The sequence below is a fragment of the Nicotiana tomentosiformis genome, chromosome 12 (genome assembly GCF_000390325.3).
Source record: "Nicotiana tomentosiformis chromosome 12, ASM39032v3, whole genome shotgun sequence".
Classification (NCBI taxonomy): domain Eukaryota; kingdom Viridiplantae; phylum Streptophyta; class Magnoliopsida; order Solanales; family Solanaceae; genus Nicotiana; species Nicotiana tomentosiformis.
In genome coordinates, this window is record NC_090823.1 from 132,373,381 (window position 1) to 132,389,190 (window position 15,810).

Sequence of the window (15,810 nt, forward strand, 5' to 3'; positions counted from 1 at the left end):
GACCGACATTGCCTACCATACAGAACCTCATACGGCCCCATCTGAATGCTCGATTGATAATTATTTTTGTAGGAAAACTCCGCAAGTGGCAAAACTGATCCCAAGCACCTCCAAAATCTATCACACAAGCGCGGAGCATATCCTCTAGTATCTGAATAGTGCGCTCAGACTGCCCGTCCGTCTGAGGGTGAAACGTTGTGCTCAACTCAACCTGAGTACCCAACTCCTGTTGTACATCCCTCCAGAACCGTGATGTAAACTGCGTACCTCGGTCAGAGATGATAGATACCAGTACGCCATGAAGCCTGACAACCTCGCGGATATAAATTCGAGCCAATTTCTCGGAAGAATAGGTAGTCATCACAAGAATGAAATGAGCTGACTTGGTCAGCCTATCCACAATCACCTAGACTGCATCAAACCTCCGCTGAGTCCGTGGGAGTCCAACAAAGAAATCCATAGTGATCCCGGTACATCTTTGCGACACTCGGATGAATAGAGTACCACAAACTGTGAGCCTCATGGAGAATCAACTCACGCAAACCATCTTTATTGGGCATACAAAGCCTGCCATGCATCCTTAATGCACCATTATCTCCAATAGTGACCTCCTTAGCATCACCGTGCTGGACCGTGCCCTTAAGGACAAGAAAATGTGGGTCAACACACTGACGTTACCTAATACGATCATAAAGAGAAGACCAAGAGACCACACAAGCCAATACTCGACTTGACTCAGAAATGTCCAATCTAACAAACTGGTTGGCTAAGGCATGAACATCTAATGCCAACGGCCTCTCTACTATTGGTAGATATGCTAAGCTCCCCAAACTCTCCGCCCGACGACTCAAAGCATCGGTCACCACATTGGCCTTCCCGGGATGGTACAAGATGATGATATCATAATCCTTAAGAACCTCCAACCATATTCACTGACGTAAATTAAGATCATTCTGCTTGAATAGATGTTGCAAAATCCGATGGTCGGTGTAAATCTCACAAGGAACACCATACAAATAGTGTCGCCAAATCTTCAAGGCATGAACAATAGTTGCTAACTCAAGATCATGGACAGGATAATTCTTCTCATGCACCTTCACCTATCTGGATACGTAGGCAATCACCCTACCGTCCTGCATCAACACCGCGCCGAGACCAATCCGCGACGCATCACAATATACAATATAAGACCCCGAACCTGTAGGCAATACCAATACTGGGGCTGTAGTCAAAGCTGCCTTGAGCTTCTGAAAGCTCTCCTCACATTCCTCTGTCCACCTGAACGGAGCACTCTTCTGGGTCAGCCTGCTCATAGGTGCTGCAATAGATGAGAAACCCTCTACAAATTGATGGTAATACCCCGCCAAACCAAGAAAACTCCGGATCTCCGTAGCTGAGGATGGTCTGGGCTAACTCTGCACTGCTTCAATCTTCTTCAGATCCACGTGGATCCCCTCACTCGATACTATATGACCCAAGAATACAACTGAGTCTATCCAAAACTCACACTTTAAAATTTTTGCATATAACTTCTTTTCTCTCAAGGTCTGAAGCATAGTCATCAGCTGCTGCTCATGATCCTCCCGAGTTTGGGAGTACACCAGAATGTCATCAAGAAAACAATGACAAATGAGTTAAGATAAGTCCGGAACACACTGTGCATCAAGTGCATAAAAGCTGTTGGGGCATTGGTCATCCCAAATGACATTGTAAGGTACTCGTAGTGATGATACCGAGTCCTGAAAGCAGTCTACGGGATATCTGGCTCCCAAATCTTCAACTGATGATAGCCGGAACATAAATCAATCTTGGAAAATACCCTGGAACCCTGTAACTTATCAAATAAGTCATCAATACGAGGTAATGGATACCTGTTCTTCACTGTGACTTTGTTCAACTGGCGGTAATCAATACACATCTGCATAGAACCATCCTTCTTCTTCACAAATAAGACAGGATCACCCCAAGGTGAAACACTAGGCCGAATGAAGCCCTTATCAAGTAACTCCTATAACTGCTCCTTCAACTCCTTCAATTCAGGAGGAGCCATACGATATGGAGAAATAGAGATGGGGCTGAGTGTCCGGCAACAAATCAATGCCAAAATCAATATCTCTGCCGGGTGGCATGCCCGAAAGATCAGTTGGAAACACATCTGGGAAGTCCCTCACTACTGGAACTGACTCAACTGTAGAGGTATAAATACTGACATCTCTCACATAAGCTAGATATGTTCACACCCCTTCTCAACCATTTGTTGAGCTTTAAGAAATGAAATAACTCTACTGGGAGTATACTCTAAGGTACCTCTCCACTCTAATCGTGGTAAACTTGGCATAGCCAGCATCACTGTCTTAGCGTGACAATCAAGAATAGCATAATGGGGCGACAACTAGTCCATGACAAAGATAACATCAAAGTATACCATGCTGAGTAATAATAAATCAGCTCTGGTCTCAAAACCACTAAGAGCAATCAAATACGACCAATACACGTGGTCCACAACAAGAGAATCTCCCACAGGAGTAGACACATAAACATGCAAAATTAAAGAATCTCGAGATATGCCCAAATACAGGGAAAAATAAGAGGACACATAGGAATATGTAGAGCCTGGGTCAAATAATACCGACGCATCTCTATGACAGACCGGAACAATACCTGTAATGATAGAATCGGAAACAACTGCCTCTGTATGAGCCGAGAGAGCATAATATCTGGCATGGTCTCCCCTTCTAGAGTGACCTCGACTTCCCCGACCTCCACCCCGGGCTGGCTGAGTAGGTGGGGCGGTAGCTAGTGCTGGAATCATAGCCCGAGGACTCGGCGGAGCACGTGGTGGCTGAAAAGTATGTGGAGGTGCACCCCTCCTAAATTTGGGATAATCCCTCACCATATGGCGAGTGTCGCCACACTCAAAACAAGCTCTCGGAGAACGTGACTGCTGTGACTGGCTCGAGCTAGGTCTGCTGGACTGGCCGCTAAAAACACCTCGAGCAGGAGGCATACTAGATATTGGTGGTGCATAATAAGGCTCCTAGGGCCTATAAGGGACCGAAATACCACTGGAGGCTGGAAGAGCTGAATAAACGGGGCGACTCACATAACCCCTACCATGTCGAACTGCAGCTGGGGCACGAATACCGCTATAAGTGATAGACTCTCAAGACCTCTTGGCCTCCCTCTCCTCTCTATCCCGGGCAAGCATTCCCTCCAATCTCCCGGCAATACTCATAACCTGCTGATAAGAAATATCCATCTCCAACTCCCTGACCATACTAATCCGGATACTGGGGTGGAGTCCCTCAATAAATCGTAGAACCCTCTCTCAAACTGTAGCAACCAAGGCCGGTGCATGTCGGGCCAAATCACTGAAGCGGACTACATACTCTGACACAGTCATAGCACCCTGGCGCAACTGCTCAAACTCTATGCTCCATGAGTCTCTGAGGCTCTGAGGGACATACTCTCTCAAAAACATGTCCGAGAACCGAGTCCACGTAAGTGAAGCTGCCTCATACGGACTACTCTACTCATAAGCATGCCATCACTGATAGGCTGCTCCTCTAAGCTGGAAGGTGGTGAAAGAAAGCCCACTCGTCTCCGTTACGCCCATAGTACGGAGAATACAATGACACTCCTCCAAAAAACCCTGAGCACCATCTGTAGCCAATCCGCTAAAGGTAGGTGGGTGGTACTTCTTGTACCTCTCAAAGTCTGAGCTGCTCTGCCTCAGAAGCGGCTGTCCTAATCTCGTACTGAACTGGAGCTACCGGCTGCATCACTATAATCTCTGGAACCTGGTTGGCCTGAACCCACTGCTCTGGAGTATCGGCGACGGGAGTCTGCGCTCCTCCCCCGGCCTGAGATGTGGCAGGAGCAAGTGGAATCAATCCAGCCTAAGCTAAGGTGCTGAACATACTCAGAAACTGAGCTAGAATCTCTTGGAGAGTTGGTGCAGCAACATGTATCTCAGGTGTCTGCCCTCTAGCTGGAGCTACTGGGGCTCCTCTGTCGCCACGTGCGCGGGTGCTCTGGCTGCACCGCATGGTCGTCCTCGGCCTCTACCCCGGCCCCGGCCTCTCGCGGCTCTAGTAGGGGGCGCGGGTGTCTGGTCATCAGATCTACATGTACGTGTCCTCACCATCTGTGAGAGAATAGAATACAGATGTTTAGAAATTCGAAGTCAACAATTTCTCACGATAAAGAATCAAAGAAGTATAATTTTTCCTAATAGTTCCATAGCCTCCTGAAGATAAGTACAGACGTCTCCGTACCGATCCGCAAAACTCTAATAAATCGGCATGTGACTCACGACACTTATGAACCTAGAGTTCTGATACCAATTTATCACGACCCAAACTCCCTCCGTATAATGTCGTAACGACACCTAGCCTCTATGACAAGGTAAGCCTAACAAATTGCGTAAAATAGCAAACGAAAGTAAAACTTGGCTACTAACAGTAGTAGATAACTGAATAACTAGTGACAATGTCGCTCGACATGTACGATAACCCATACTCTATAATTGCACAGTCTTCCCAAAACCCGGAACATCATAAGTCACAAGCTACAGAAGGAAACTAGTATCTCTATACACCAGATTAGGGCTGCTTATCGGGCGGATTGGGCGGTTAATTACTCTTAACGGTTTGGCTTAACGGTTATCGGCTTTTAAATGTATTAATCCGCTAGCCACCCGATAAGATATCGGGCGGATTGGTATCGATTTAGCTCTTATCGGGCGGTTTATCGGCCTAATTAAATCTATATTGCGTGCATTAATTGTTTGTTGACCGCCTAGCATACAAATTCATAATAGGAAATTACACATTACGTCCCGACAAACATGTCTGCTAACGCCTACATAAGAATGATGTAGTGTGTCATGTGTTGTAGAGTGAAAAAAGTAGAACACATTGTAGGCTAGATTACATCCTAAAGCAGACTACATATGAGTCCAAACATACATGTATGTTAACGCCTACCATTAAATCCCAAAGTAGACTATATTACATGAGTCCGGACATACATATGTCTGTTAACGCCTAGCATACAAATTCAGAATAGGAAATTTCAGTCTATATTCAAAGTGAGTCCAGGATACATATTTCAAAATGATTAATCCATAAGTGAGCAAAATACACAGAAATGTTTGGCCTACAGCTAATGCCTAACAGAGCTTGAATTTATGCAGCTTCAAAGTTCAAACAACAACTTCAAATTTCTAACTTAAACTCTCAACCAGGCATTTCACGCTATATCATTAACCATACAAACAACACCGAGCAAAGGGCAGTTATGTATAGAAATAGGTATGGATTATAAGAAGTAAACAATTTACAGGAAACGCAGATGCGCTATTTCCCCAGAACATAATTCAAGACAGTACTATCGTCAATATTGTGGGATAAAAGTTATGGCAACAATACTGTTGTTCTTCTATTAAACATGGACAACATGCATTAGTTTTAAAAAACAAAAGTAGAGGTGAATCATAGATAACAACTTAAACAATCTTATAGTAGGGTGGGAGAATAAGCTAAGCAAATAGCTGGAAGAAGTGAAAGAGTTTTTGATATTTAATATATATATATATATATATATATATATATATATATATATATATATATATATATATATATATATTCTTAACAGGTTAACGGATTATCCGTTAAGAAAATTGAATAATCCGCCCCCAAACTGATAAGCCGTTAATAAAAAAATTTCAATCCTTTCCCCGTCCGTTAAACCGTTAACCCGATACCAATAAGCCATTAAGCTTCGGTTTCGGTTCGGTTTTCGGTTTCGGTTTGGTTTTGAACACCCCTACACCAGAGTCTAACAAAAGAAGTACGGAAGGTAAATGACATATGAGAGAATAGAGGGGGACTCCGAGGTCTGCGGACGCAGCAGATATACCTTGAAGTCTCTGTACAACAACAAGAACTCTCAGCTAATAGCGGGGCTGATAAGAAGCACATGATCTGCACACAAAACATGTACAGAAGAGTAGCATGAGTACACCACAACGGTACCCAATAAGTGCCAAGCCTAACCTCGGTATAGTAGTGACGAGGTCAGGTCCGGGCCCTACTGGGATATAATAACAAGACAGATGATATAATAAAATGAGGTAAAACGGAGAATTTAACAGCAAGAATTCACAGAGAAACAACAACACAAGAACAATGTGATAACAACAGGGGCGCTCCCGAGATACCGTCTCGTAGTCCCAAAAGTAAATATGCAGGGAGATCTCCCGAGGAACCGCCTCGTAGCCTCAAAAGTAAATGTACAGGGAGAAATCCCGAGGTACCGCCTCGTAGTCTCAAAATTAAATATGCAGGGAGAACTCCCGAGGAACCGCCTCGTAGTCTTAAAAGTAAATATGCAGGGAGAACTTCTGAGGAACCGCCTCGTAGTCTCAAAAGTAAATGTGCAGGGAGAATTCTTGAGGAACTGCCTCGTAGTCTCAAACGTAAATATGCAGGGAGAATTTTTGAGGAACCGCCTCGTAGTCTCAAAAGTAAATATTCAGGGAGAACTCCCAAGGAATCGCCTCGTAGCCTCAAACGTAAACACACAGCTCAACCGGTAATACAACAGTTAACATCAAGATTTCTACAGTTATACTGATAAAGAACAAAGAAAAGCAGAAAATCAACTAGGCATGCTTCACAGAGTTCAAATAAGAAATTAAAGCACGTAGACATGCGATATTAGACTAAACAAGATAGCTACACATTGGAATAACTCAATTAAGTATGAAAAAAATAGGCTAATACTCATTTAAACGGTATAACTTAATTTCAAGGAAAAATAGATTACTACTTAGTAAAATAATCAGGTTTTACAACAAATAGCTTGTGTACGTACTCGTCACCTCACGTACACGTCGCTCACATATCACAACAGTACCAAATCCTAAGGGGATTTCCCCCACACAAGGTTAGGCAAGCCACTTACTTCGAACCAAGCTCAATCAATCCGTAAGAATGCCCTTTCCTCAATTATTCGACTCTAAATGGCCCAAATCTATCCAAACACAATTGTATATCATAAATACAACTATAATAGGCTCATCTAATTGATGAAATCAATACTTTAACAAAAATTCTGAAATTCGCCCTAAAAACTCGACCCAGGTCCACGTCTCGGAATCGGGTAAAAGTCAGAAAATATGAACATTCATTCACTCACGAGTCTAACCATATCAAATTTACTAAAATCGGATACCAAATGGTCGTTCAAATCCTCAAATAAAACTCTCCAAATTCCTAGTCTTAACTCCCAAATTCCACCTTAAATACACACTAACTTGGTGGAAGAATAAATGGGGAAGCAAGATTATTGATAAAAAATAAGCTTACCTCAAGAAATCCCTCAAAAATGCTCTCAAGAAATCGCCAAACTCGAGCTCAAAATGTTAAAAATGAGCAAAATTCGCGAACCATTGCATTTAAGTGTTCTGTCCAGAAATCTCGCACCTGCGGCCCATAGTCGTACCTACGACGCCCGCTCCTGCGGCCTCAGGCCCAAAGATACATAAAGCATAAACTGCATTCTCAAACCCAAATACAAGTGTGCAACATTTAGGAATTAAAATCAGGAACTAAGAATCATACTGCAATACATGATACTGAAATACTGAATGGGTTACATGATACTAGAATGCTGAATAGGACTAGACCGAGACATATATTCATAATAAAATGATTTGTCATAACTAAGACTCATATGATATTGAACGAATTATGAAACCATGTCATCTAGAAAATAAAAGTTCTACAACTATTCATGGAACTGAGGCATAATTACTTTCCGAGGAAATTTGTAATAGCCATAAGAATGAGACGTAGGGAGAATCATAAATATTCCCAAACGTAGAGAGTTAGCCTCACATACCTTGACTCTGACCTTTTCAAGCGTATCACAATGGCCGCCATATCTTTCAGCGATAATCTATGGCAATATTTGTCAAGAGGAACCAATATTAGCACTAATGCTCATATTTTAGTCACTTAGGCATTTCATCAAATACTTGGTGAGCATAAGCTCATAGCTTTTATTAATAGTGTTTCTACATTCCACAAACCCCTTCTCTTGCTCCTAATTAATTCTAAAATCTCAAATTGTTATAATCAATATCATTCTTCATCACCCATAAGATAAACAATACCCTTAGTCAATAATCAACAATCAACAATCAGCAACCCAAATCTAATCATCATTCATGCTTTTCTATTAAACACATCAACTCATATCTCATGAACTTAAAGTCTAGAATCATTAATTCAATACTATAATCAATTAGAGGGTGAAGATATTACCTTTTTGAAGTCCAATCCTCTTGAATTAGAGTTCTAAAGCTTCCTTTCTCAACAATGATGTATCAATCAAATATCTAATGATTTGAAGGGTTTATCCATGTAAATAAGGTATTGGAGAATTGAAATTAAATTAGAATCACCATTATAACTTACCTTGGATGGTGAAAGGACCTCAGAGAAAGTTTGGTTCCTGAGAGCTTTCCTTTCTAGAGCAAATTTTCGTGTTTTGTGTAGGGGACGAGGTAAGGCTTTTAAAACGACCCAATTTAGGATCACGACCGGCACTTAGGAGCAAGTGCCCCAAGTAAGCCTCATCAGTATTTTACAAAAAATCGGACAAAGTTTTCCCTATTTTTGGACTATCAGAAAAATTTTCTGTCTCTAAATCAACAACCAAATATTCTAATACCAATCCCAACAATAATCACTATATCAATTAACCAAAATAAATCTCAACCGTTAGTAATCCCGCCACTAACAACCAGAAATACTAATTTATCTCCAAATACGATAAGAAAGGGAAATACTCAACATAAGTCTATAATAACGAAGGAATACTTATGATACTAAAAGAATGACTATGGAATGACTCTAAAAGTTCAAAGAAAAGACCATAACAATTAATTAAACTTCTTGCCCACGTGAATAAATACGGGGCTCACCAAGAACTATCAACATGTGCACTTTAATTAACAAGATCCTCGTCTGCATCAACGGCTCTCTCTGGGGAAAAAATAGTGGGAGCGAGTCACTAGCTCAGTGAGTATTAATACATAGCCACAATCATTTTTATTTGGGGACAAGTCAGAAAATATGCTTATATAATAATAATCAGAACTATCATAAAAATAAAATACCCTCTCAAAAATAGTAAATATAATCAGTTTATTCATGTGCTTCTTGCAACAGAAATCAATTTAATAAATCAGCAATAAACTCGGTAAACACTGTCTCATAGCAAATCTTTATATTTGGGAGGTTTCCAAGAAGGGATCATGTAATCTGTATCAATGTGTGGACCCCTTTGTAAAAAGAGTCAAATATAACTCTAGTTCTACCTTTCCACTAGTGAGGGCTATAACTGTACTCGATAATCGGTAAATACAAGGTGCATCAGGTCTAACGAATCCGTTGTTAGCTAAGGGATCCTTCAATCCTCCCATTTATACTTTTCTTTATAAACAGTAAATATTCACATGGAAGCATTTTCAAAATAGTACAGGGCATTTCAATTTTTATCAAATCATGTAATCCAATTTCAGTAACGGTAATCATATCTCAAGAAATAGTAAAACATGTCTAGTAATAGTGAGAACCTTTTAAATAACTATAAACATCTCAAGTAAACTATTTAGTACCATATAAAGTAAAGGACTTATTCCACATGCAATTTCAAACATTCGGTAACATATTTTATTTTTAAAATATAGTATAAACTAATATTTTATAAGGCGTGGGTATAAGACAAGGTGTTTTACATATGTCTCACCAAGGCGTAAGCCCCGAGGCACGAGGTATAAGCCCCATAAGTATTTACTTTTAAATATTTCATAAAATAATATAAATACAGTAAACATTATAAATAGGTAAAATTGCATAAAATTTGAAAAAAAACTTTAAATATGTGAAAACTATATAGAGATGAGCTCCATCCCCAACAAAAACTAGTCAAAATAATTAGTTATACGCTACTTACAAGCAAAAGTAATTTGAGTTGAAAAAATTAAAGTTTTCTAGATAATTGTAAAATCTCAAATTGTTATAATCAATATCATTCTTCATCACCCATAAGATAAACAATACCCTTAATCAATAATCAACAATCAACAAACCAAGCCTATAATCATTCATGCTTTTCTATCAAACCCATCAACTCATATCTCATGAACTTAAAGTCTAGAATCATTAATTCAATACTTTAATCAATTAGAGGGTGGAGATGTTACCTTTTTGAAGTTCAATCATCTTGAATTAGAGTTCTAGGGTTTTCTTTCTCAACAATGATGTCTCAATCGAATATCTAATGATTTGAAGGGTTTATCCATGTAAATAAGGTATTGGAGAATTGAAATTAACTTAGAATCACCATTATAACTTACCTTGGATGGTGGAGGGACCTCAGAGTAAGTTGGGTTCTTGAGAGCTTTCCTTTCTAGAGCAAATTTTCGTGTTTTGTGTAGGGGCGAGGTAAGGCTTTTAAAATGACTCCCCGGGTGCGCTTCCATTCAGATGAAGGCCCAACCGCGCACCTGAACGCAGAGCAAGGTCAGTGGCACTGCCACAAGTGCGCTGCTGCGCACAGGAATAGCTCGGCGCGCATAATGCCTATTGTCCAGGAAAATGCATATAATATTCTTCATAGATATTCGTTCGGGCTCCACAATATATCATTGGAAAGGTCTTTCAAAGGGCCAAAACTTTCATTATTCAAGTCTTCTCAAATTCCTAAAAGTGTTGTGGGGGCCAAAAGTGTTGAAACTTAAAAGCCCATAAATGTAGGGGAAACCCATGGTAAATACAGGAACGGAATAACATAAAAAATTAAGGATAAATATGGAAGTACAAAAAACTTTGCTTATAAATTCTAGTGATGCTAGAAAGCTCCTTAACCTAATTTTGCATGACTAGGGTTGTGTAGATCAATTGAGAAATGTTGGGAATTGGATCTGTATCGACAGGGACTTCCACGGAGAAGAGGCAACAACCACAAGTAGCCGCCGAGAAGAGGCAAAAAGGAGGATGCGTGAAGGTGTTAACCGAGGAGATGAGGCGAAGAATGGCAGAAGGAGGAACGTCGACACTGACAGCGGCGGAGATTGAGCAAAAAGTTGCAGAAGGAGGTGGATACCTCAGGGGGTTTAAACCACCAGCCACTTACTCTTATGAAAAGTATGCCAACGATAGCGACGACGAGCTTTTGCCTGATCACGCTTTGCCTGAGCATCGCCCTGATTTTTACCATATTTGGTGTCATTATCACCACCAAGCTGCACAAACCAATGTATGTATTGTTTCCTTCCTTTCAATTTGAACTTTATAGATATATATCATCTGCTTTATTTATATATTTAGTGTATAATGCATCTCGACTAATTCAACCAGCTACCTGCTATCGTGAATCGTCTGCTTCTAAAGTCCCTTAAATAATGAATTACATGTTGTTTAGGACAAATTTTTCTTTATCAAAGCTAAACCATTGTAATATATGTCTCACTAATTGTAAGCCAATGGAGATGTTTTTGCCCTGATAACACAAGTTTCCCCATTGTCCATGAATATGATTTAGTTTTTTTCTTTGGTTATTCGAATTGGATAGGGTTTTTGAGATTTTCATGTCTTATTTATTGCTCTACTGCTTTGCTTCCTTTGGCCCTAAATCTTGTTAGGAATTCATGACTCTTTTGGTTCCTCTGGCATACCATTAGACCTTCAGCTGATTTCCTTGACCCCCTCTCCTCTTTAAAACTATTTGACCGGTCTGTTTCCCTATAAAAATACCAGAAAAGGTACTTTAGTTTCGTGTGGTTGGATTTTGCCCGTTGGCGCTTCACCTGAGCATCACCCTCAATTTTCCCTTATTTGGTCACTTTACCACCGGCAAACTCAACCAACCAATGTTTGTTTGCTTCCTTTCATTTTAAGTTCTCTCGCCTTAACTTCCATATACATTTGCATGTCGTGTGCTTCTTTATTTATATATTTGTTGTGTAGCACACCAGGTACCTATTACTTCTACTACTGAGTAACTCTGTCCACTAGGGTTAGGCAGATAAAAAGGAAACAAAAGCTTCTTAAATTTTTCTTTTCTCATTCATATTGCTAATTTGTGTATTAGACCTTCCAAATAACATTGATAATCGTCATGTTTTGTCTGATTCTAAAGCCTGTTATTTTTAATCCTTTTGGGCAAAAAATAATTGCATGTTGTTAGTTCAAATTTTGTATAAAAGCTTAGACCATTTGTAATCTGTTTCACTAATTTTAAGCCAATTCAGTTCCTAAGTTGCAGTATCAAGTACTAAATAGGAGTTGTTTTTTTCCCTGATAATATGTTTATATGTTTCCACTGTACACGAATATGAATTTAGCTGTTACTTAGGGTATTTGAAATGTTAGAATGTATATATTTTCTTCTCAAAAGAATGTATTTATCTAATTATGTCTGGGGGATAACATGTTAATCATGTGACCTCTGAGCCTTCTCCGCTCATACTGGTACCAAGCCCTAGCCCCCCCCCCCCCCCCCACAACAACACACACACACCCCTCACAGAAATGTAAATCATGTTGTTATTATTGTGATATCTGTGATATATCTATTCCTACTAGTTGTAGTAGATCTATTACTACTACTTTTGTTAGGGATTGATGATTCTTTTGGTTCCTTTGGCATTAAACCTTCAACTAATTTCCTTCGCGGTGTTGGCTGGCCCCATGTTCGCTTTTAAACTAATTGACTTGTCTGTTCCCTTGTAGAAAGACAAAAAGTATTTTAATTTTGAGTGGTTGAATCTACTTCATGTTATTTTGTTAGGTTTGTCCAATTCGATTATGAATTTATGATCTCTCTTGTTTTTTCCAGTTTGGATGGGCTTCATCACTGTTGGCTTGTTTGACAGGGTTTTGACCTAGATATCTATCCTGGTAGTTCTATGCTGGCTGATGTGGTGCCATTAGACAAGTCCCATACTAAGTATGGTGAGATAATGATGGAACTGGCTAACCTTGCTATCCAGCAATACAATGAGAAAGAGTGCAATGTATGTATTCGTCCCCTATGCACCTTTGCTTTGTGGGATTAGTCTCCACCTCCACTATCCTTTACTTTCTTCCTGGCATGTTTTCTTTTTCAACTGATAGTGGCTCTGCTTGCAGGTTTTTAAGTACAAGCTCTTGAGTATTGAGAAGGTGAACTATCGGTTGACGGGACTCGAAGAATATTTTATGACTGTTAAAGTCTTAAATCTCACTCTTGGTTCTTCTATCGAAACTTTTCAAATACATGCTGGCAGACTGATTGCTGTGGGTACCAAAAAAGTCTTTAGTTGCCTGCCAAAGGAGAGGTAAACACCTATTGACGTTTAGAATTTGCCTTTTTTAAATTGTGTGTTTCGGTGTGTGCGAGCGATGGTGAAATAAGTCCTTTTGAAATGAATTACATATGTTTTTTGTTTTCAAAGAGCTGATGAAGGCAATGGGAGAAACCTCCCCCCTCCCTCCCTCCCTCCCTTCAGAAAAAGGAAAAAAAAGGGATCATTTGGGCTTATAAGGAATGATTTTGTGATAAATTATGGAAGCTGGAAATGGTAATCATAGGCATTTGTTATCTGTGGAAAATGCTCTTGTACTTGATAGCTAACTTAACTTTGTTTTTTTGCCTCCGGACTAATTAACAGGGGTTTGCTTGATGGAGAGGGGAATGTCGCCGAAGGGAAAGAGGGATGGACCTTGGACCCTAGAAGTTATTTGATAACCCTTGGATTCTAGTTACCTTTTACTTTAATCTGATAATATTGTGCACCTGCACCTGGACCACGGTGTTCTAAATTTAGTAGAAGCACTTCAGTCTTTGTAACTACGAGCTCTTTAACTTTGAGAAGTGACCTGACTTTGTTGGATTATGAGCGCTTTAACTATGAGAAGTGTCCTTGTCTCTTTGTAATTTGAAGTATCTCATAATTTTTAGCTATCTGCTGAACAGTCTTGGACGATCTGTATTCCAATATTTGTGATCTTAGGGTTATAAAGTCGAAGACATCTCATGCCTTTGATTATAACCATGTGTCCATCCAAAATTTTGAAGGCCTGTACTGCTCATTTACTGTCTTGGTATTTTCGCCAGGATCATGTCCAATGGTATGACATCCATTCGAGCAGAAGCTAGCCTTGCCCATTTAACAATCTTTTCATCTTGTCTATTGATTTCTTTCTCTTCGATAGCTTCTTTTAAGCGACTTGATTTTTCAAAAAACAAAAAGAATGATAAAATTTTATAGTTCCTTTACCACTTCAACTCCGCCCATACTCGCATCCCTATTCTCTGTAGATCCCTTTCTTCGATGAACACCAAAAGCATCTATTTTTTAGTGAAGAATCTGAGGAGGATCTGGCACTGGAGCTAATCCAGTCCTATACACAAGTCTTAGCAAACGATGGTCTTCGAAATTATTGGAAGTGTTGTATGTTTAGCATCGTGTAGCTCGAAATATTGATTTATTGTGAATTTCGCGTTAACAAATGTATACAAATGATTTCAATAAATATTTGTGTTAAAGTAACTTTATTGTGCACAGCTTACCAAGTCAGCCTGGATTACTACACTCAAGATCGCTAATGGAATGTTACACACTCAAGATCGCTAATGGAATGTTACATAAGAAAGACGAGAAATTTGCCAAATGAAGCTTTTTATTGTAGTGAACTTGATTATTTTGCTTGGTGAATTACAAATGAATGTGCCCCTTCATGTACTAGTCTCCTAAGGGCTAGTGTGCAAATATTAATTGTTACACAAATCCTTAATATTTACAAGATAAGGGCTTTCTCTAAAATTCTTTACAAGCCTAGAAGATTCTAAGGATTTTCCTAGCAATTCCATAGGGTTCTACGGTCTTCCATTAGAAATCTCTATATTTCTCTAGAACCTTCCCACATGTGCTAGTCTATTTCTTATGAAGCTTTCCATATGACAAAAATATATGCCAAGTGGCACCTACGTGGCATGATGATGTGGCGGACCATGACACTCTCCCCCACCCAACTTTGTGTGCCGCCCTCGACACAAAGCAACGACACGTATGCGCGCACCTCGCTTTAGCATCGCCGGAGATCTTTGTCCATTAGCCATGATGCCTTATGAAGCGGTTCGCCTTCCCATGTCACAAGGTACTGGTCACATTTTTTCTTGCCCCGTTTGTACTTTGGACGACTAGCGACGATGGCCTCGATCCTCCTCCGCTCATTGGATGTCTCTCCTTGCTCTTGGCATGAATTTCCCCATGACTCGACTAAGTCTAGCAGCTTCTCAAGCATCGGGTCCATGCTACCACTCCCTATTTGGCTGCACTCATTGGATTTAGTTGCTCAACTGTGGGGATATTGGTATTATGAGTTGATTGACCTATGTTCTATGCAGGGGCGAAGCTACAGTATAGCAAGGGTGGTCAACTGACCACCCTTCGTCGGAAAATGCCAGAAAATTAATACTGTGTATATAGGTAAAATTTTGGATTTACATGCATATAATACATATTGAACACCCTTAAAACAATAAAGAATCATAGCTCAGTGGCAAAGGGTGGTCAAGAGGGCCTCATGGTCGCGGGTTCGAGCTTCACTCTCCACAATTTTTATTTTTCTTGTTCAAGTTTGAACACCCTTGAAATATTTTCTAGCTTCGCCACTGGTTCTATGGATATGTGAAAACACTATCGGTATGCTGGATTTCGGGAGACGACGAACCCCTCCACCCCTCACC

The 15,810-nt window shown here is 40.1% G+C and overlaps 1 protein-coding gene across 1 annotated transcript; it reads left to right on the forward strand.

The window, feature by feature from the left end:
- Window positions 1-10,925: 10,925 nt before the first annotated feature.
- LOC104118878 (uncharacterized) lies at window positions 10,926-13,995 on the forward strand. The gene is made up of 4 exons (XM_009630259.4): window positions 10,926-11,334; window positions 12,953-13,093; window positions 13,209-13,396; window positions 13,730-13,995. Exons 1-4 carry the CDS (start codon window positions 10,984-10,986, stop codon window positions 13,818-13,820), a joined length of 771 nt encoding a protein of 256 aa, XP_009628554.2. The 5' UTR covers window positions 10,926-10,983; the 3' UTR covers window positions 13,821-13,995.
- Window positions 13,996-15,810: the final 1,815 nt, after the last annotated feature.